This window comes from Tinamus guttatus, unplaced genomic scaffold, assembly GCF_059628265.1.
Source record: "Tinamus guttatus ecotype Peru unplaced genomic scaffold, ASM5962826v1 Tinamus_guttatus_pri_ptg000509l, whole genome shotgun sequence".
NCBI lineage: Eukaryota > Metazoa > Chordata > Aves > Tinamiformes > Tinamidae > Tinamus > Tinamus guttatus.
This window is the reverse complement of record NW_028289043.1, coordinates 964,757-987,272: the sequence shown is the minus strand read 5'-3', so window position 1 is coordinate 987,272 and position 22,516 is coordinate 964,757. Positions and strand designations below refer to the sequence as shown.

Genomic DNA, 22,516 nt, shown 5'->3' with positions numbered 1-22,516 from the left:
ATTTATAACATGTAACCTCAGCAGCCATAGCTTTCATTGTAAAGAGACAGCTCGCAGTACCTTTACACACTGAACACTCTTCTGTGTAAGGTGTCACAGTTACTTAATCAGTTATTATGCTCAAAATGCAATCAGGAAGCCAATTAGGATTTATATACCTGCTTCCAGGTACATGAAAGGGCAGATTTGAATTTTACCTGCACGAATATGGCAGGAAGGGCTCTTAGTGATTTTTCACATTCTTGGTGATCTCAGTCTGTTATAACTCTGATTTTGCTGTGGTTTGGGGGTAGAGGAAGAGATTTGGTTGATTTTGGGGGGAACTTTGTAGTTATTCAGATTACAGTACTGTTTGGTACAACAATCAAATATAGCTAAACATAGTTTCAAAAACATTTCGAGTGCTTTATTTTAATCACAATTTTACTCTTCAAAAAGTACTATCCGGGGAATCAGGAAGACACAACTACTGTAATTGGACATTTTGGCAAATATCTTAGGGTAACACATTATTTGGGTTAAGAAAAAAAAGCATTCAAAAATCTTATTACTAAAGGTTACAAGTGAACCCTAGACAAACCTAAATGTACAGCAGAAAAACTGTTTTTCCACTGGAACATTACTAGATGTACATATGTAACAAACCTCCTTTCCTATAACTTAAAAACAGGACTTCAAGAATAGATTGTGGAAACAAAACATTTTTTGCTCTGGATTTTAAGCATTTTCCTCTGCCTTAGTTTTTCCTGGCTGTGAAGATTATGCAGGCTCTATCATTCTGTAAACTTGTTTAAACTGCCATAAAACCACTAACCAAAAAAAAACTAACTTCTTGTGATTTTCTGTGCAATTGTCTCTGTTTGATGAAAGTTACCATAGATGTAAACCAACATAAATATTTAAAGATTGATCCCACGACCCACAGTTATCAAATGCAATCTCCTGTGAAGTCAGGGACTCTTTAAAGTAAGGAAATAATATCTGAACAGATACCCAGGTTAGTAAACCACATTCTGAGAAAGAATTTTAAAAATAAACTTAAGTTGCGCCATTTTCCTTAACGCATTACAAGCTATATTATGGCAGGAAGAAATAATCCTCTCTATTATTTCAGACATGACTTTAAGAAAACATCTAACATTTATAATAAAAAAAATCCTATCCCTTTTTTTTTATGGCACAGAATGAAAACTTGCCCCCCCAAAATAAGAGAGCTGTAAACCTATGATGCACATGCTGCTGATTTATTAACCTAGCCAAAATGAAAAGCCCATCTTTCTCCACCAAGTGTTAACCATTTTCATATAAGACTCGTCCTCTAGGAAATAATTTTAGAGACAGTCTTTTTGAATGTACTGGAGGAGGGTTATCTTCTGAGATAAATAACCACAATGCTGGATCTGTATTTTTCGTATTTTAAATTCTAAAATACATATATTATAATGCTGAGACGTAAAGCACACATACTTTACAGTATATGTCTAATAAAAATAACTCCTGTTTTACAGGGTATAAATTGGTCTTCACTGCAGTGATAAATTAGTCATCAGCAGAAAATACTAACAGAATTAAAAAAAAAAAACAGAAAGCTTACATATTCAATACTTATTTCAATGCCATTTTTGTTTTATAGGACATGAATACAATTTCTGCATTAAACTGCACATCTCTGTGATTTTTCTATTGATTATCAGTAACCACAAAAATTTACCACTCAGTACAGGAAAAAGAACTTTTAAAATTGCTCTTTATTTTGTGAGTAAATCACCATCTCTAACACTGTTCAGCCTTCCTTACAGTGGCTCTTTACCACACTAAACAGACAAGAAAATATTTACCACTCCAGCGTAGATTTAAAATCTTTGATGAGTACTAACCTCTTTGCACAGTATTAACCTTTCTTAACTGGGCTCACTACGCTGTCTTTCCAACTCAGTTTTTCAACCTTTTCTTCAAAAGGACTAAATGTAGGCTTAACATTACAGGAGGAAAATGTTAGTGTCCATGCATCATGTATGGACACAACAGAACAACCTTCTATACAACAACAATACAGCTTTATGAGGACTGTTGTTAAGTACTAAGACGGCTAGGAAAAGCTGCACGCGGATTCAATGGCATTTCCAGGATGCACACCTATTATTTGGTATACACAAACTGCTTGCATACACATCACTGTGTGTGTGTTTCATTTTTGCTGTATGCCTACATGACTGTGCTTTAAAGTTTTATTTTCCAAACAATTTCTCAACAGCTCTGTGACAATTTCTGACCTGGTGCTCATCAGAGGAGAACCAGCCAGACTTGCGGAGCCCTTCCCTGTGCTCTGCAGGTTGTTCATGTCCCCAGGGCAGCTGCTTGCTGCGCTCCCACAGCCGTGCAAGTTGTGCCACCCCGTTCCTTTCCCAATACTGGCGTGCCTTCCAGAGCAATGGAGCACTCAGGACAGTATCTGAAAACAAGCAGCACCTTCTCCGTACAGTGAAATCATTATGATTATCCAGTCCACTGATCTCCACTTTAGCTGATATTTGGACCATAATATTCACCAGAAATAGTGGCGCACGCAGTCATGTGGATGTCTGCATATTCTTTCCCTGTCAGCCTGAAAGTTTCTGGTAATCAGAGACATTGTGTACAGACTCAACAGAATTTAAGAACAGTTTTTTTCTGATTATTGCTGACTCACATAGAGGGATATGAATATGCTCCTTTTCCTCCCGCTTAGAAGACCCCTATACAAAAAAAAATAGTGTTTGGAACTTTTCACACCTCACAGATTTTCATTCTTCCACTACAGTTTGGTGACCAGTGCAAGCAGTGATCAGTAGAGATAAATGTTCCGTCTGCTCATTTTGAAAATCCATAAAAATTATTAAAATTGTAATTATAAAAAACTCATCATGAGAACTTTTCTTTGATGATACATCAAATACATGAAATTGTAGGAATTGTAAGGGCTTGCATTTCTAGAAGACTCTCCAATCACAGCATTCCTACAGATTTTATAGGTAATTTTAACCCTTTTAACCCCCAAATCCCATCTGTAAAATATTTTACTGTCAAAGGGAATATTTTAGGAAGCTCTGTTCTTACACTCTTCAATCCAGTTTCACAAGTCTTCCTAATATGATGCAATCTAAAGTTGGAAATGCAGGCAGCAGATTTACAGCCGATTACAACTGAGAATTTTTTCAACAACATCAAATACATCTTTGCAGTTCAGTCTGAGCGGAATATAGATAGAATATTTCTGTTGACACAAACGCACTAAATCTGTTTTAGAATGTGTTCCAGGGAAAACATCAATTGAAAAATTGATATCAACTAGAGTTGATTAATGTATGAATTGTTTCAGAGCTGCATGCAATCTCCCAGCAATATTTCTATTTCTTTACTTGAACCAGCTTGCCAATTATCATTATGCATAACTATGAAACTGGGACAAAATTTCGATGATGATGTTTACATCTTATCCAGTATGCACATAAATTTCATCTAATATAAGGGAAAAAAAGCTGTCATTAAAGTGTCTTACTGGTGGGTACAGAACAATGCGTTCTGAGCAGCGAACAGCATTTTCAGGCATGTGCACATACCCCATGACAAATCTTGTTACTCATGCGCAGTAGCTGACAGGCAAGAGTGATGCCAGCAGTGATACATAAAATACAGAAACACGGGAATGAACTCCAGACACCCAGTCCTAACACTGCACTGAGCACCTCTGCTATCACCTATACAGATTATCATCATAAATCAAGCTATTTTAATTCTATTTACTCAGTATTTTGAAGGCGCAAAGGTTAACAGCAGAGCTGGCTGAAACTTGAAAAAGCAGTGTTTGTAACTGTTGATTTGAATGCTAAACAGCTCTTTTAAAGACTCTATCTTTTACTATTCAGAAATGTGCAAATGTATGGATTTTTGCCTGCACATGTGTTTGCAGAATGCTTATTTTCCCATCATGAAGACCACTTAATTCCCTAGATGGACGAACAAGTTTCTTAATGGCAGTGCACATTTGTGGCTAGGGTTTTCAGTTTCTGCATGCCCATTTATGCACCTCTAGTTGTCTTTGACACTGACCTGACACTATGATGAACTTAGTTTGACTTTTTAAATAAACTATCCCCAATCCATGTTTTTTTTTTTTTTTTTTTAACTGATGTAGGAGTAATAAAAAAGTAGTATCCTAGATGTTGAGCTCTAAAAGAAGGATTACAGCTTCTGTTGAGTGTCATTACAAATGTGATGCACTGTCTTTGGGAGTGAACACCTTGAGGGCATCATGAAAGATACAGATATAGATGGAGCCAGGACTATACAGGTGGATAGAAGCATAAAGCAGAAAAACTGAATCTCCCACAGGGTACAACAGTAGCATTTTAAAATAGAAATATTTTGGTATGTACAGAGAAACGTTCTGAATTTCTATTTTTTTTCAGATAAAGACAACATTTTCCCTGGAGGAATATTTTCCCACACTGTTCTTACAACTCCCAACAGATTTCCTAATACTGCTGAGAAAAATTACATTGCAGGTAGCAATGTAATTGCTCAAGTCTTCCAAAGGAATCATGTGAAATGTAATAAGAAGACTTAACAAAGATTCTTGAAAAAGTGTTAAATGCCAAAAAATGCCTTATAGCCAAGGGCTATACAGTCTATCAGGGAAACCAAATAGGGAAAAATATGTGCATTTTGGTCAGACTTTCTTTTCTTTCTCCATTTAACAACCTTTTACAAAAAGCTCTTGCAAATCCTTTTTGGAAGGGAATAGTAGAATCACATTTTGAGATTATTTTGACTGTAGTTTTATATCTCAGATGAAATTATTTGCATGAACAAAGTTATACCCTTTATTTAGCCATTAAGAGGTGAAAATAAAAATGCTCTAGTTAGTTAGAGCAAGCAGCAGTGACATCTCCCCTTATGCCAGCAGGCAAGTCCTCCCCATAGACAACACCTCCAGGGAGAGATCCAAAAAGCAGGGCAGGAACAGGCTGAGCAACAGCCTTTAATGCTTAGTGTATTGAGTCAAAAAACAGGCACAATTTGAGAGAGGCCCTGTTTCACAAACAGTAGCATCCTACATAATTTTTCAAGATCGCTCACAGTGCAGAAAAAAAAGAACTGAACTGCAGCACTCTGGGTGAGTAAAAATGTGCACAAAGTGAGAGTGCAAACAGACACAGCGCAGGGCTATCTCCATTCTGAAGAAAGAGACAAACGTTTCCAGACAATCTAGCTTTAAGAACTCTATTCAGGCACCAATAAAAATATTAGATTGCTGAAAAGCCACTGTAAAACATAAAGCACCTGCTTAACATTACTGCTAATTGTGGGAGAAGGAAATGGCCCAGCAGAAATTGGCTGAAGATGATTAAATTTGATTATAATGCTATACACAAAGTGATTCCAACTAATGCTGGAAGGAGAAGCAAAATATGTACCAAAGCCATACATAACCCAAAACCAGGTTTAATAAAAGGCAGGGACAGCAACACTGTATGTGGCTAAAAATGCATTTAAAGGCTCGTCTTCTCTCTCACATGTTGCACAAATTCACAGAAAGCTCAGTAAAAAGAACCACAAAATCAAGAAATAAGTTCACCTTGAAGTTTAATGCGGGCTGCATGAATGTTTATAGTGTACAAAGTGGTGGAGGTATTAAAGCTGGTACGAAAAACACTCAGCCAGGCCAGTAGCAGGAGAATGAAGTGCCTAAAAGGAGATAAATGGCAGTGCCTTTCCTTAGCTCTTGTACTGCTGTGTACAAATGCAGGTAGCCTCGATCGACAGGGTGCTCTAAATTTTCAGAATGTGCAGAGTTTTCCCCTGGCAAGTGGCCTCTTCTGTTCTAGGTGGCTCCCAGAGGCTGCTGGCACAGCGCACTGGAAGCACTACTTTCCATTTGCTTTCCTATTTCTCCCTCTTTTTCTTTGCACATTATTTTGCTAATATGGTTGATGAGTTTTTCTGATTTTTTTTTTTTTTTTGGTTTTCTCTTTCCTTTCACAGAAGCTACTCAGATTACTTACTGGGGCTTTGTGATTCGTTATTTGCTCCTTCAGCGACTATTCCTTAGTAAAAACTTTACTTCCTGTGCATGTCCTGATAGTGCCTATAGTACAACCTTGTTGTCTGCCTTCTGAGCTGTTTAGGGTACGGACACAGCAATGAAAGATGGGCTTATACTCCCATGTTATTTGGTCCTCCAGCTAGCCACCCAGATACACGCTGGACCCCCTCTTTTAACTGCTGCTACCTAGACCACTTTACATATCATACACATACATTCAGCACGCTAGCCTTTATATTGCTTTCTCAAAATATCCTACACCTATCCTACACACAGATGTTTCGCATACATCTGTCCTTCCTGGTGGCAGGCAAAATTGGCATTCATTGGCATTCTTCTGCCCAGGAATTCATGCTACCATTTCTCCTTCATGTTCAGGCAGATGGGAACTGCTTTTGTCATGGTCTTTTTGTTTTCTGCATGCTCCCTAATTCCTCAAACACACTTTAGCTTTCTGAGAAGTTTCTAAATGCCCAGTGTTGCTATCGGTCACAAAGAGTAGCAAGGTGTTAGTCCTAGTTTCACTTGCTTTAATGCTGGAGCAGTATATATGTGGTTTAGCATCATCTAAACCAAGCTTACTTCCAAGCACCTGGAGCATACTTACATAGAGCAGCTGGGACATTTGTGCAGACTGACCTCTGCACACGGGGCAAGAGCTCTGCTGTTAAAAACGTAACTCTAACGTGTAGCAGAATATGTGAAAAATCTTGCATCCAACTCAAACTGCATTGAACAGAACAGCACAATAAGAATAATTAGGCAAGACAAAACCTGGTTAAGGTATTGGGACTTCTATTTCCTCCAAAATACAAAACAATTTTTTAAACAAGAAGTAGAGGGACTCTGTTCATATCTCACCTGAAAAGCCACAAGTAACAGTGCACACTAACAGCATCATTTGCTCGGAAACGATTCAGAAGCAAGGGGGCCATCTGCTGAATTCCCCGTACCAATTTCTGCTGTATCCTGAAAGATTTTCTCTGAAAGTTTTAGCGCCGAGTCCTTGTCAGTGTCAGCTTTGTTGGGCTTGTGAAATGTGACAGAATATCCCTCTGAGCGGGCTTGGCTACAGGTGAATATTACAATACCTCTGTCATGACTGCAAGAATTACCTGTGCACTGATCAATGTAATTTACTCAGGGCTCAAAACTCTACTAGACAATATCTTTATTCTAAAATAAATGCAAGATTTCTGCATCTGCGCCATAATGTATTCCAATAAAGAGAGAGAAATTCTCAGAGTCAAAAAACTCCCTACCACTTCCTTATGAAATGTTTGTGAACAAACTTTTTCGCAGATAAAATCAAAAAGCTTAAAAATGGAATCAGTCTCTCTCTTCCTCTCCCTGTCCTTTGCTCTCAATAACGCTGGCATCCGGCTCAAACTCAATATTCCCTTTCCTGTGCAAGTCGATCACAACACCATTGGTACACGACGCAGTGGTGACTACTTCTAATTTAATTCCACTCTTTCTGAATTCATTACCATTACCTTCAGATCCCAACTTCAAAGCATGCAGACCTAGTTCCTTTTCCAGTGTGTGGAAATAGGCAAAGGAAAGGTGGAAGCCTAAGAAGATTTTATGACAACTTCACCATGCGACTTCACATTCATACACGCAAATGAGGTACACAGTCTTTGTCGTCTTGCATTTCTTGTTCTTCTTACTACTACCACAACTAAAGGTCTCTGCATGCATGGAAGAAGGACCATCTTGTTTGTGACAAAATAATAATAAAGTATGCTAAATAAATACTATGAAATCATCCGAGTCTGAAAAATCCTTGCCCACATAGCCACAAAATTTGATAAAGGTATTTAAAATATTCACCACCATTCTCATTTCTGAAAGCATAGTCTTAAGTCTGCTGACATTTCATGGTCTGTTAATACAGAACACTTCAAATACAGAAAGGTACACAGCATACATTAAAGACGATGTAGACTCACGCATGAGATAGCTCATAGTGCACAAATATAGGATTGTTTAACGCTATAAATTATAAAATTGAGCATTCAAGATTACTTCTAAGTTTGACATTTAAAAATGACTACAAGACATAGCCTGTACCTTTCCAAGTTATAATTGGGAGCTATTTAATAAAAGCATTATTATAAAGAACACAAATAAATGTCAGTTCCTTAAGACTCCCTTGCTAAAAGTTTAACTGCTAGCTTATTTTCAAAATAAACTGAAGTGTTTTTCTAAATGTGTGTAAAAAAGTGTGTGCAAACGTGGGTACCTCAATTAGTACTGAATTTTAATAAGCATGACTCCTTCCTTCGTAATGTAAAAATGTATTCAGGCTTTGCTGTTCTCTTCCAAATTTCATACACTTTGATACACCAGAAGGATGTGGTCTAAGTTTGTAGGCACATGTAGGTCAATCTAGAGAATCACCACTTCCAATATTTAATAGCACAGTATTCTCTAGTTTGCCAAGTATCTCTTATTACTATATTATCCCTCTTACACACCGAAGCAAAAATATGAAACAGCATATGTAAAAGCGGTATCAGAAGTTAATTGTCAGACACTTAAAAGCAACAGTTTTAGAGGTACAGTTACCCAACATTAATAAAAAGTTAATTTATCAGGTTCTTGTATTCCCACAAACTTCCCGCTGCACAGGACTTAGATACTAGCATCTCAGAAGCCTAACTAACTTCAAAGAGTGTCCACTAAAAAGGATAAGGAGAAAACTGAGTTTATTTTCAACTTTCTATTATTTATTACTCTAGTTTTTTTGTTCTTTTCCACTAAATTTAAGACAGGTGGCCTCATACAAAGATGCTTCAATTTTAAGTACACTCTAAGCATTTCTACGCAGAAGCATCTTTAGCAATATGAAAAACACATCTTCGTCTTTTTTTTTTCCTCTAGTTTTTTTCTAATTTCAACAAAAACTTCAGCCCCTTACAGAACTTAAAAATTATGCTCTTTTTATCAAGTCAGACAATTGCATTTATTTCATTAAATGTTTAGATTGAGGGGTGGTGCATATCTTCATTAGATAGCTGGAAAGCGAAAGAAACTGGAAAGTGAAGTATAATAGATTTGTGCCATACCCCTGTTTAAGCGATCATACTTCTATTATCCGTACGAAAAAAGGGATATTATCCTTACATCTTCTGATACTTCTGCCTGTCATGAACATCAGCTGTTAAGGTGCTATTAAATACGAAATATTTGCAATCAAGCTTCTTCCCACTTTGGGTCTTTGAGATCCTGTCCTTTTTATCTCTATAGTAGTAGACAGAAATCTCACTTAACATCTTGTCTCGGCCTCTCCTGCGTTTCAGAAGGGTCCACACACTGCGGCACATCAGATCCACGGGTCAGGGCGCCTCAGCACAGCTTGGTGTCTGATTGATGGCACCTACAGCGCGGTTTTATTATATCGCACAGGAAAAACACTGCCGAGCAAGCAAGGAGCCTGTAGGTGCTGTACCACACTCATGACACACCGCACAGAGGAGATTCAGGAGCACAATGAAGCATTTGTCCCGTTACTTCACGCCACCTTTGAAAGTCAACACAAAGCAGAGCCCTCGTCGCTGCACGATGCGCCGGGCACATCGGGCCGTGCCCGCGGGGCCCGGGGGCGGGACGGGGCACAGGCCCGCACTCAGGCCCGCACTCCCTGGCACGCAAAGTTACCTCGCAGCTGCGGAGGCGCTCACGATGCTGCGACCGCCGCCGTTAGCGGTTAAAACGTCCCCTCGCCGAGGGCAGCCTCGGCGTTTCCTGCGCCACCCCTGCACGGCCGCTGCCCTCGAGGCCCTCCGCGCCCTTCCCGCGCCCCGCGGGGAGATGGCGGCTCCCCTGAGGTCTCCCCGCTGCCCTCCGCGCCCTTCCCGCGCCCCGCGGGGAGATGGCGGCTCCGCGCGGGGCGCCCCGCAGCCGCGGCCCGCGCAGGGGCACGGCGGCTCCCTCAGGACGCGCTGTCCCCGCGCCCGCCCGCCTGCTCTCGCCCGGAGCCGTCCGTGGTGCTAACCGCCCCTGCCCAAACTTCTCGCGTAACTCTGCCTCCAGCTCGGTCGCCACAGGTAGTTTACTAAAGCACAAGTTCTTTTCTTTTTTTCCCCCTCTTTATTTTTGGGGCCGGGAAACAGCAGGTCGATCGTTCTCCCTCCTCCGTCGCGTCAAAACCGCGGACAACCTACTAAACCGGGACACCTGGAGCAGACACCGGCACCGCACCTTCCCCTCCGGCAGCCTCCAACTTTTTTTTTTTTTTTTTTCGCACGGCGTCAAAAATAACCTTTCCCTTCGGCACAAGCCTGAGACGCGAGGCAGGATATAAAAATAAAATAAAAAATAGAAAAGGAAAAAGAAGCCGCAAACAAGACGGCAACCCACTTTCCCCCGCCGCGTCCCCAGCCCCCGGCTCTCACAGACACAGAAACTTTTCCGCGCCGCGCAGCCAGGCAGCCCCGCGCCCCCGCGGCCGCCCCCGCGCGCAGCCCCCCGGCCCGCTCCCGTTCCGCGCGCGCGGGGAAGGCAGCGAGGAGGGAGGAGGGGGTCAGTTACCGGCGAGCGAGCGCCCTTCTTGCAGAGCGGTCCCCTGAAGACGCCCTTAATGCCGCGGTAGTGGCCGTTGCTGAGGTGCCGGGAGCTGATGACCAGGTAGCACGCCATGCGGCTGCGGGCGGGCTGCGCGGCGGCCGCCGTGCTACCCCCGCCGGAGCGGCAGGCAGCATGAAGGAGCGGGCGGAACCGCAGCGGCGCTCTCGCCCCCAGCCCGGCTCATCCGGCGGCCGGGTTGGTGCCGCCGGCAGCAGGGCGCGCGCGGGGCGGCAGCAGCGGCGGCAGCCCGAGCGCGGCGGCGGGAGCGCGGAGGCCAGTCCGCATGCTGCTCCGCGGGTGGCAGGCGGCCCGGGGTGAAGAAGGCGAGAGCGCAACTTGCACCGTCCGCGGGCGCGACGGCCCCTCCTCTGCCTCCTCCTCCTCCTCCTCCTCAAAGCAGGTCACCGCGAGGCACGATGCGGAGCGCAGCTCCTCGGCGGCGGCCCATGGCTCTGCCCGCCCGGCTGCGAGGCGGCTGCAGGCGGCTGCCTCCGAGAGCCGCCCGGGCGGCTGCTGCAGCCGCCGCCGCGCCTCAGCGGGGAGGCGGCGCGTCGGGGTGACGGGGCGGCGGAGGGAAGGGCCCGCGCCGGGGACAGGCGGCGAGCGGCGGCTCCGGGCGCCGCGGGGCGGCTGCCGGCGGCCGGGCCGGGGGAAGGCGGCGCGGGGGCCGCTCCGCTCGCACAGGAGCAGCGGCGGCGCTTCTGCGCGCCCTTCTCTGCGCCCAACTTTCGGTGACATGAAAGCATCCCTCCCCGGCCCCCCTCTGCACGTTTCTACCCCATTGTATTTATTTGTTTGCTTGTTTGTTTATTTTTCTCCTTCCCACCTCCTTCGCTTCTCGCCCGCTCTCCTGCAGGCGGCGGCGGGAGGGAACGAGGGAGGACGGGGCGCCTCGTCTCGCCGCCGGCAGGGGGCGCCCCGCGGACCTGCCGCCATTTCCCGCCGCTTCGGGCGTCCGCGGTGCCTTCGCCCTGCCCGAAACCCCCCGCTCACCATCAAACTGCCCCGAAAAAAAACAACTTCTGATGAAAATGGGCGGAAACATCCCTGCTGCTGCCCACACTGCCCAAAACCTCCCAACTCATCATCAAATTGCCCTGAATCCTCTCAACGCCTGATGAAAATGCCCTAAAAGATCCCTGCTCCCGCTCACACCAACCGAAACCCCCAACTCCTGAAGAAACTGTCCCCAACCTTCCCAGCTCCTGCTCACACTGCCCAAAACGCCCCAACTGCTGGGTGCTGCCATGACCATCCACTCTGGCAGCTTGAATTTCGGTGCCTCATGTAATTTGCTTCCTAAGTAATTTACCAAGAATTGCGAGTATTCCTCCACTGCTTAATAACTAAAACAGGTTGTTCTTGTCTCCTCTGCAAGAGGTGCACACTATAAATCGCAGGTCTGGCTGTGCAAACTCAGCTTCTTTTCATCAGTTCACAAGTATTGTCTTCGCTCTGTTACTTACGAAGTCAATAAAAATAAATCAATAAATCACGCAGTATAGTCACCTGCAGATCTTTCATTTCTTCCAAGTAGATTATTTTAAGATGTAGATAAGAAATAATTCTGATTTTTTTCATGTAATCCTGTAAAAAACTTATGTTTTCAGATATTTAGGGAAGGAAAGTTATAAGCCATGCTCATTATAATTTTAGCCTCTAAAGATCTGGCTTTCTATGGACCTAACATCAATTAAAAATATATCTACTAAGCTGTATAGATAAGAAGGTCAAATATCTTTTGGCAACATATGTAAAATAGTGTCTCCAGTGTCATGTAGAGCCTTAATATAAAATATTAACTCTTCACAAAGTATATAAAATTAGGTTATATGTTCAGGTTCAAATATTTTATTGCATATTTTATGAATAAACATGAGGTTACAGATAAATCAAAATACATCTGAATTTGGCATAACCAAAGCTGACAATGACATATTAAGAACCTTACAGACCTTAGGTCCTTATATTAACCATAATTCTGTCTTCCAAATCTGAAAAGCCACGGGCATTCTAAGTAAGCTCCTAAGAGCCAACTTCAAAATAAAAGGAATTGGGTCTTTGCATGATACCTAGTAGAGCTGTGGAACTCATTGCTTTTGTTATTTTCCTCCCAACACATTATAGTTGTATGAATGACTTGAAACTTAATTCTTGTTGACATATCACTTACAGATTTTATTAACTACAAGTTCCTTTTGAAATTATGCCTCCATGAACCTATTTAAGATAACAGTATTATCTTCAGCTTAAATTGTGGCCTGCAGCTTGACTTTCTGACTTGAACTTGCATATGCAGTTGGATTAAAGGCAAGAATCTTTTCTATCTAACAGCACCATGAACTTTTGCAAACTGTAGCTTCTCCATTATGTTGTTTCTCAGGGCAGAAGGAGATTTATCTCTCATCAAAGTGGCTTGCTTAGAGGTCTTCATTGCTCTTTCTTTGTTGTGAAGAGCATGGCAAATCCTTTGCTCTACTGAGCTGCTGTTCTCTTACAAGATAAAGGAGAGGATACAGAAGGATCCACACCGCCTACATACAGCAGCATTGTGTGCTTGTTGCAGCTACATCGACAGACAGACCGGTCTGCTACCTGTGAAGAACCTTCAGGACAAGCTGAAACTGCACCAGGGCTTCACTGTAGAATAAGAGAGACTATTTTCCCTCTTAAACCTATAGATTCTTCCACAGTTCATTTAGTAAGATTGTGTGAAAGGGAAATGGTTTGCCCCAGAGTAGACTGTACAGTATTCATTTTATCCTGCTGAGAAGGATGATGTGCTCAATTGACCCTGCTGTGAAAAGTAGCAGTCATTTTAGACTCACTTCACTTTGCAAACTCATGGGAATAGTTACTATGACCACCAATCTAATTTTTAAACAATCTGGAGGACACAAGCTTGAGGAAATGAGATTAAGAGTTGTCAAATGGAATGATTAGATATTAATTATAACATTCCCTGAACATTCCAAAAAGTCTCTGGAGATGCTGCACCTTCTTCTCTTTCATCACAGGTCACAGAAATATGAGCCTTAACTATTTGTAGTTCCATCTGGGTCCAATCCTTCACTCCTTTAGATCTCATAAAGCAATTTTCAGCTGAGCACAGTGGATGTGAAATACTGCCTTTCAGAGCATTATGCTTTCTCTGCAGAAGTGGTAGTGACTTTTCAAGATGCAAGGAAGTGGAGAAGCAGGTCAGCTGTCTCTAAGAGATGATGATTGGAATAACAAAATGTTCTCCAGTTCATCTATCCTTTCAATTTGCACAGGATTTTATCATTAATAAAGATTACTTAGTGTTTATTGCCCCAAAAAACTCTGTAAACATTTTCTTATTACTCTTTGTAGGGATTGTCCTCATTGTAGAATGTAGTATCAAAGTGAAACACCCAGCCTACTACTGACAAATATATTCTGAAAATCTGACGGCAGAGCTCTATATTGATGTAGTCGCACTGCTTTTAATAACAGCTAATTCAAACGCTTCTTTCTGGCATTAGACAGTATGGTATACCCTTAAAACCTTGTCTACCCTGTGAAATTAATTTAAATTATATCTTCGGTACTGCTTCCGCTACAAGCTCTGTCTCCACCCAAGTTCTGTTGTACTGAAACTCTCTGCTGTATGGGTAAGCACCAGGGTAAGCATGATTTTCCAGCTGCTAGCAACCATTCTGCAGTATGGGTAAAGGCTATATCCACTCAAGTGCCCCAGTCCTAGATTATCTTTCCACAATCCCCTTAACCATGCTCTGAAAGAGCAAAGATATCCTTCCCCATCCCTCCCAAACATGACAAAATTCAAAGACCGCAAAGCATATCTTCTGGCAAACACCTCTAGAAATCTTACTATAGCAATCGTGTAAGAACAGAGGGAGTGTAGATATGGAGCTTGAATGCTATTTCACAGTCTGGTTGTTCTTACTTGAGTTAGTTTAACATCAAACATGTTTTCCAACATAGAAGAATCAAAGTGAACCCTGTAAGAATATACCCTAATGCTGATGTGATTTTACAAGCAGTATTCATCACAATTCTTGGTGAGTGAGCTCAACATCTTTGAAAGGCAATTTAGGTATAAAAATACACAATTAGGTGCCTGGCATTTAACAGTAATGTATAGCTGGGGTTCTAAAGCTATAAATTCATTTTTGCCAAAGGATGTGCAGATATTTGGATTATGGCTGTGTAAGCTACATATTCCATCCTCTGTTTCTGTACTGCCTGTTGCAGTTCATGTATGGTATGCCGTACATACACAGAGCTACTGATACCAGTCTTCAGTTTTCTTCCTTCTAATGGTTCATAACTATAGTTGATTCCTCAAGGTTCACAAGAAAAATGAAGTCTTGCACCATTTAAACCATTGACTATTCTACAGTTGAGATCAGGATATTTTTCCAGAAGTTTTCACTTCTTGAATATATTTGGATATGACACATAACACAACAGCCTGAAATGCCCTTAATCACTAATTATTTTATAATTCTAACCAAAGACATTATCCCTAATTCTTTGTATATTAGAACTACATATTAGAAATAATCAACCTTATCAATCTACCTTTGTGTAGATCATATTAATTAATTTTAGCCCGTTTGACCTTTTTTCTGCACGTAGCTTATATCATGTGCATTGTGTGTAGTTGCACTCTTATTTACATTTCCTGACAAGCACAAAATTATAAGCAGAGCTGGTTTGTGTAGTACTTCTTGCTTTGCTCTCAGTGAAACAGCTATTTCAAATCTCTGCTCTCTAAACAACTTTTTCTTTCCCCGTTAATCTTGAAAGATAGCATTTGTAATTTTTCTCCAAGTAAATATTACTAAAAGCTTTGTTATATCAGGCTATATTTTTTGAAATAATTTGAATTTAATTATTTTTCCCTATTTTATTCCATGCATTCATAATAGTGGTTATCTAAGCCTTTTTAATTCTAGTCTGCTTTTTTTTTCTTTTTATCTAAATAGCAGTGACATTCCTCTTGTAAATCTTGCTCACTTACATAGCAGCTTTCTGTTACCAAAGCTTGAATTTACTGTGGCCCATCTATTGGAAACTTTGACTGCTAAGTTACCTATTCCTTGGCCCATGCAGAGTGAGTGACACCATTTGAGTTTGGAGAGAGCCTTGCAGAATGTCTAGATGTTGAATAACAATTTTATATCTACAACGTGCTGTTAGTTGTGCAACCAGCAAACACAGCAGTCTGCATGGTGATCAAGCCAGAGCGTGTGTGTGTGTGTGTGTACACCTGTAAAGAGTTTTAAGTCTCTTTTCTTACAGGGCTCACACTTCACTGGCTTGGATAAAGTCATATAGCTGAGCAAGAATCTCATCCTAGTATCCAAACTCCAACTTTTTTTTGGTGTATGTTTTTGGTGACATTCACCAACCTCTCTGCATTAGTGTATCACTAAAAAATGACAATGTAATGTTTACTTCAGATTTATTGTGAAAATTAATAATTGCAACCATAGTTACAAAGAATAATGCTAAGTATTACTACCTGATACTAGGGAAGAGTGATGGTTTCATAATGAGTTAAAAAAATAAGCAAGAAATGTTCCATTATTTTCAGAAGATTGCTGGATATGACATCCATTTAAATCGATATGTCAGTAATACAAATGAGACCTTAATCCTGTATTAACAAGAGCTCAGTAATTCCATGGTATAAATGCCTAGTGATGTAAAGATATCTTCCATTTTCTATTCAGAAATAATATTCATTGATTTTATTCCTATTGTAAGCTGCATTTCTAGCCTAAATTAGAAAAGATACAGAAAGAATAATGTCAAGTAGCCACTGATGTGTAAGTTATACTGCAGATTTCCAATTCTATTTTTGTAGCAAAATCTGTTTTCCAAGAAGATGATAAGTGAAAGAGAGAAAGATATAGTGATGTTTTCATACACTTGCCAATTTATCACGTTTGCATAAATATTTAATATATCAATCTCTTTCTAAAGAAAGAATGTAGTCTGCATTTCAAATCTTATCTTTTTATTACGTTTTTCTACTGTTAAATTCCACCAAAACTTTAATTGCTGGACATACGCAAGAGAGGTGACACATTTTTCATTGATGGTCATCAGTCTGTTCTTCTGGGGTTAGCACTGCACATGCAAGGGAATTTCTAAAAGCTGAATAAAATTATTTCATTTTATTATTAAGGAACTGGAATTGAACATTAACTGTAGACCAACTATTTTCACATGACTTTAAAAGGATGTAAAGAGGGGAAAAATATTGTTTAAGCTGTTTTCCCCCACCATAGCTTAGCCACAGTGTACAGAAGGGATCCTAGATGTCCCTGAGTACTGGTGTTGCCCTCTCCCTAGACTGCTGTGATGCCTGGAGGCAGACAGAGAGCCTTTAAAGAATACATTTCAGCCACAGATGCATTAAGTTAAGTAGCCAAGGTGACCACAGCTGTGAATCCCTTTTCTTATTAACATTCATTTGTTTTAATGAAGCAGCCTAGCGAGAGCAGAGGGAGCTGGATGGCAGAGCACCATGGGCAGCCCACCCCAAGATCTCCAAGCCGGGTTTCTCCACATCTTTCTAAAGTGAGTGTGAAGGAATATTGAAGGCACCTTCCTTTCTATAGACTTTGTCATTGTTGAAGTGAAAGTGCCTCCTTTTTCTTGGTATGATCTAACGTAATCTATAGCACCTCACCACAGGGTAATTTATAGCACCTACATGTTCACAGGGGTGTGTGCTATTATGCATATGACACCCACAGTGACTTCCATTAACAACCTTACCTTGTCGTGTTAGTATCACCCTTGCTGTCTTGCACTAGCATTGCAATAAGATACTCACAGATTGTCCACACATGTATGTTAACTTTTCTCTGGCTAAGTCTTCAGCCTTTGGGGTCCGTTAATTGACATAGTTTATGCACAGTTTACACAGGACTCTGAAGTCATGTTCGTCAGGATGTCACTTTTCACAAAGTGAATGAGAATTCGACTTGATAAGGGGAGGGTTGAGCATGAATGCTTGAGATAATACAAGTTGGATAAAGATAACTCAGCTGGAAACTATATATATTCTGGTCATAAGATAGGGACAGCAAATAACTATGGATTGATTCTGTACAGACTGAACAATTTAGTGTGGCAGTTCACTAAGACCATCCAGCCAGAAGATGTCAAGGAGAAATCAAATCTTTAGTATGAATATAAGAAGAAAAAACTGAAATTAAAATCTGCTGCAATGACAGGAGAAAATCTAGCATGGCCTTCCTTCTTTCCTAAAATTGGGAAGCAAGCAAATCTAAGACCTGGAATAAATGTACATAGACAAGTGGAAAAAAATATGTATATGTAAAATATGTATAGGTATGTATGTATCTGTTGTCTACATACAAATGCAGACACATATGTTTAAAATATCAATATCTTGTGATAATTCATTTTCTGCCTTTTTTTTTCTCTTTCCCATTCCAGTGAGGTCCATTCCTTAGAAATCCAGGATTATTTTCGCTTGATCAAAAACAATCTTTTGTTTGTTTGTTTGTTTTCTCTTTTAGGAAACTCAGCAACTGGGAGGTGATTTGCCAATCTTCAACAAAACATTACAGAACTCAAGTTTGAGATATTCACATGTGCTAAACCACTGTACTGCCTAAGCTAGGCTGGATCTGCATGTTTCCATGGAAGTATTTATTATGCACCACCACAAGATCACACTGTTCTATATGTATCCAGTTGCCAGCCATTTCATCATCTGTCCACATTAATACTTCAGCAGATTTTACAAAGAGAAATATAAAAGACGCAAGAGAAATTTTAAGCTGACAGCAGCATTTGTCAGGTGGCATCCTTTGGAATTCGGATGTTTCCTGAACATGGTTACCTTCATATTATTAGTTATCTAGGAAGCAATAGTTCTTTTTAAGATTGGCCCCTAAATATTTTGTCCAAGACTTACAAGGATAGTAAGACTTTCTTGAGTGTATCATGGCTTATTTCTCTTCGTCAGTAGGTAGAGTGTTTCAAACATTTCATAAATTTCATTCAAGTCCCATGGAACGACATATATTTTTCTCTTGTGAAATGATTGAAAAATATCCTTATACTCTGAAAAAGACAATACTTTTATAATGATCTGAATTTCAATCATAATTAAAAATATAAAAAGAAAATGTACAATAAAATCAAAAGGTGACATTCACACCCAAATATGAAGCTACCACAGGAATTGCACAGCTTCTGTCTCCCAGCCAGCATCTACTAAAATGTGCTTAAGTAATTGGTTCATGGGTTTGCTGGGATCTGCACAAGTGTGGATTTCATCTGACTTCTTAGGAAGTATATTATTGTAGCCACTTGCTTATGGCCAAAAATGTCAGTTTTTGCAGTAGTTTTATGTTCTAATTATAACAGTCTAATTTGTAAACAACGCATGCTGAGGTTTTGACAGTGAAGTTCTGAAAATACAGAGTACAAATTTTAATTACATCCAGTTCTAATACAGTGAACACTGCAGCATTTCTGTCATCTTTGAAATGGTAGCAAAATGGAAAAAAAAAAGTTTTTGAAATATGAGCATGTAGGTAATGAGATCAATAAATGTCAGCTAGAAAAAGTAATCACAACTCTAGAGACTCACTAACCTTTCTACAAATTCCAGAAATAATAGACCAGCTTGGGATGAGGAATTCTTTAACAATGAGAAAGAGATACAATTATAAGGGGAAAGTGAAGCAAAGACTGCCTAATAATGTCAGAGACTTTGCCTTTTTAGGTAAATAAGGAAAAAAAATATTTTTTCCTTTCTCTCCTAAGATCCTCATCACTGCACTTCCATCTATACCTTCTAATTTCCAAAGAGAACTGAAATATAAGCACATAAGTATACCTAGAAACAAAATATGAAATATGACATGAAATGTGGTAAGAAAGAACAGTTTTGCAGACTGACAGCCTTATCCTTCTCTGAGGGAAATAGAAATGTTAGAATGCTAATTGACCTCCATATAAATTCCAAATACTTAACGTTCCCAAGATTTGGTAGCGTATGGATCCTGTATATAATTTATGCAAACCCAGGGCTTAAGACAGAATTAATTCAAGACAAGAAACTGTGTGCTACGTTTTAATGCCCCATGGTAAAATATAAATTCTGTAAGAAAAAACATATTTTATATGCAGTGTTGGATTAAGTAATATTTGAAATGGTAATATTAGTATTTTTTAAAAAAAATTAAATGTGCAAGACGCATTGAATCTGAGGTGAAAAAAAACACGGGAATAAAATATTTTGTCATACCTATGCAGATGGGCAATATATTTTTTAAATATAGTAAATTTTATGAAGGACGTGAAAAATTCACAAAGGACTTAACCATTTATTTATATAACAAACTAATTTTGGGGAAAATTAAAAAAGAGGAGTAGAGGCAACATGGAAATTAATCCTTTTTTGATAAAAGTCTTTTTTTGCTTCAGCATTAACTGAGTCTTTTCAGAGATATATAACAAAATGGATGGACAGATGTTGAGATCCAGTAGTTGTATTCACTCAGTGTTTGTAGTAACTAATCAAATTATTTGCAAATTGTAACACGGGCGTAAAATCAGGTAGAGATATTAGCAGTTTATATTTCATCTTTCAAGTGCTAATCTGAAGTAGTAAATGCAAAGTGAATCCACACAGCATATTACAGTATCACCATCAACTTTTATGACTGATAGTTTTTACGTTCTGCTGAAATGAACAGAATTGAAAACCTTTCAGATTCTCTAAGTGTCTAACTTTACAAATGTGCATTTTCTACTTTGCTTTGCTAAGATTTACTTTTTTGAGCAGGTTTGTGCACATACACACATATACTTACAACATTTTATATCCATACATGTATATAACATTTTACAGAACTGAGGATTCTTGAAGTAAGTAGCTCTGCGGCTAGTAGATGACTGAACGCTAAGTTTAGGTTCATGTAGTGACATCCTTTTATTTTCAGCAGAGAGCTTAAAAATATTATGAATGCTGAGTCAATACATTCTGAAAATCTGCAAGCATTAATTGCAGAAATAAACTAAATTTATCCTCCTCTTACATGCTTATCACAAGTCTCTAAGTGCATATGGAGAGATCCTGCTTGAAGATTTCTTATGATACAGATCTTTAAATGATAACAAATCCTGATCAGACTACCATATTCAATCCATTTCCTCCACAGTCTGGAATTGAAAATAATACATCATAAACCGTGGTCACGGTTGACACAGGCAAGACTCCCATTGCCTGCTACAGGAGCTTGGAGTCTAATACAAGTTTCTACCACTAATGCCTGAAAACCCTTCATTCCCATTCTAGCTAAACATTTGACTGAAGCATGTGGTGAAACATTTTCCCTTCTGAATTTCACGTCACCTCATGCACTGCAAACACTATGACTGTTCTTGCTGAGCTATTTTGTTGTGTGTTTACCTGCCATTCCAGGAGCACCAAGCACTTTCAAAATCACCTCCATAGACTTAGCGTAGAACTGCTGTGGCCTTCAAAGTATCTTTGGAAGTTGTGGCCATGGTAGAGGGTGGTTATGTGTGTGATGACACAGGAGCAGCACAAAGTCAGCTGAATCTGGGTAAGCAAGAAGCTTTGGGGCTTTGAAATTATGGACAGGTTATATGCTCCTAAAATGCTGTGCTTTACATTCCACCACACCTAGGCTAAAGCAAAAACTATAAAAATAGGGACAGCTGTATGCAGCAACAGCTAGGAAGCTATATCTAGGGCTGAAAATTTCCAGACTGTATTTTGAATGAGGTGCTTTTCCGTCAAAAAAAAAAATTTTCTAGTAAAGGCTTTGATAAGACATACCCTACCTCATACAAGATTATTCAGAATAGCCCAAAATTGGATAAAATAACTGAAACTACACATATACCATGACAGTGACAGTTAAACAGTTATTACCAGTTAGAAAATAAATTTTGAAGTTCTTGACAGGGTTATCTAAAAACGCCAATTGTAGCACGTTTGACAACAGAAGAGGCAGAGACAGATGCGGTATGCTGGCACTTAGAGTTTGAATTTGCCCTGTAGAGCGGAACGCTAATGGGTTTCAGGGCAGAAATGGAGAGGAACTTGTATTTGACATCTAGCTGGCTTACCTGATAAATGCCAAACCTGCTAAAACATGCTGAAAAACAGAGACCGTAGAGAAAGGAAGGCATCTATCCCACTTAGAGGTTAGACCTTCATCTGATAACCCAGGTTGTGTGGCAAACAGGAAGAGCAAGTGGGGACTAGCCATCTTCTACATTTGGGGCAGTGCTTGTCATGAGGCTCTGAAAAGCTTCCCTTTTCAGATTAACTTTGTCCAATATACAAATTTGTATTTAAAACTCAAAATACACACACATGCACTCACATGCTTCTAGTCATCTATGGCAATGCTAAACTTCTCTTTTGATATTTTAGCTTTAAGAAAGAAAAATCTTTACTACTGCAATGGAATTATGCTAATTGAGAGCTTCTGCTGTGACAAGTATTTATGAATCTTTAGACTCATCAATGCCTAAATACAGCTATTCATTGATAGCATTAACTATGGCATCATAGAAGCAGAGCACCTCCTTGGCTCCTTAGGGGAAGACAAGTTCCTCCCGCTGTCAGCCTCGAAGCAGTAGAGTTCCTGCACGGACAAAGAGGGCTGACAACCCTCCATTCCAGCTGACAACTGCACAGTGGAGGCAGTGAAATCACACGAAAGCAAACTCCCTGAAGGAGCTGGAGCCAAGCTCAAACTTGGACATATGTGTGTTACCGTAGTTTTTTTCAGAGGTACCTTTTGGGTGATAGTACTAAGGAATTAGTGAAGA

At 40.1% G+C, this 22,516-nt stretch overlaps 1 protein-coding gene across 1 annotated transcript in view; it reads right to left on the bottom strand.

Annotated features, from left to right (window-relative positions):
* ZNF804B (zinc finger protein 804B) overlaps positions 1–10,732 on the bottom strand; it is a 232,698-nt gene extending 221,966 nt beyond the window's left edge. Inside the window, exon 1 of the mRNA XM_088533557.1 lies at positions 10,625–10,732. Coding sequence (XP_088389683.1) covers positions 10,625–10,732 — 108 coding nt within the window. The remainder of the gene's footprint in view (positions 1–10,624) is intronic.
* Positions 10,733–22,516: the final 11,784 nt, after the last annotated feature.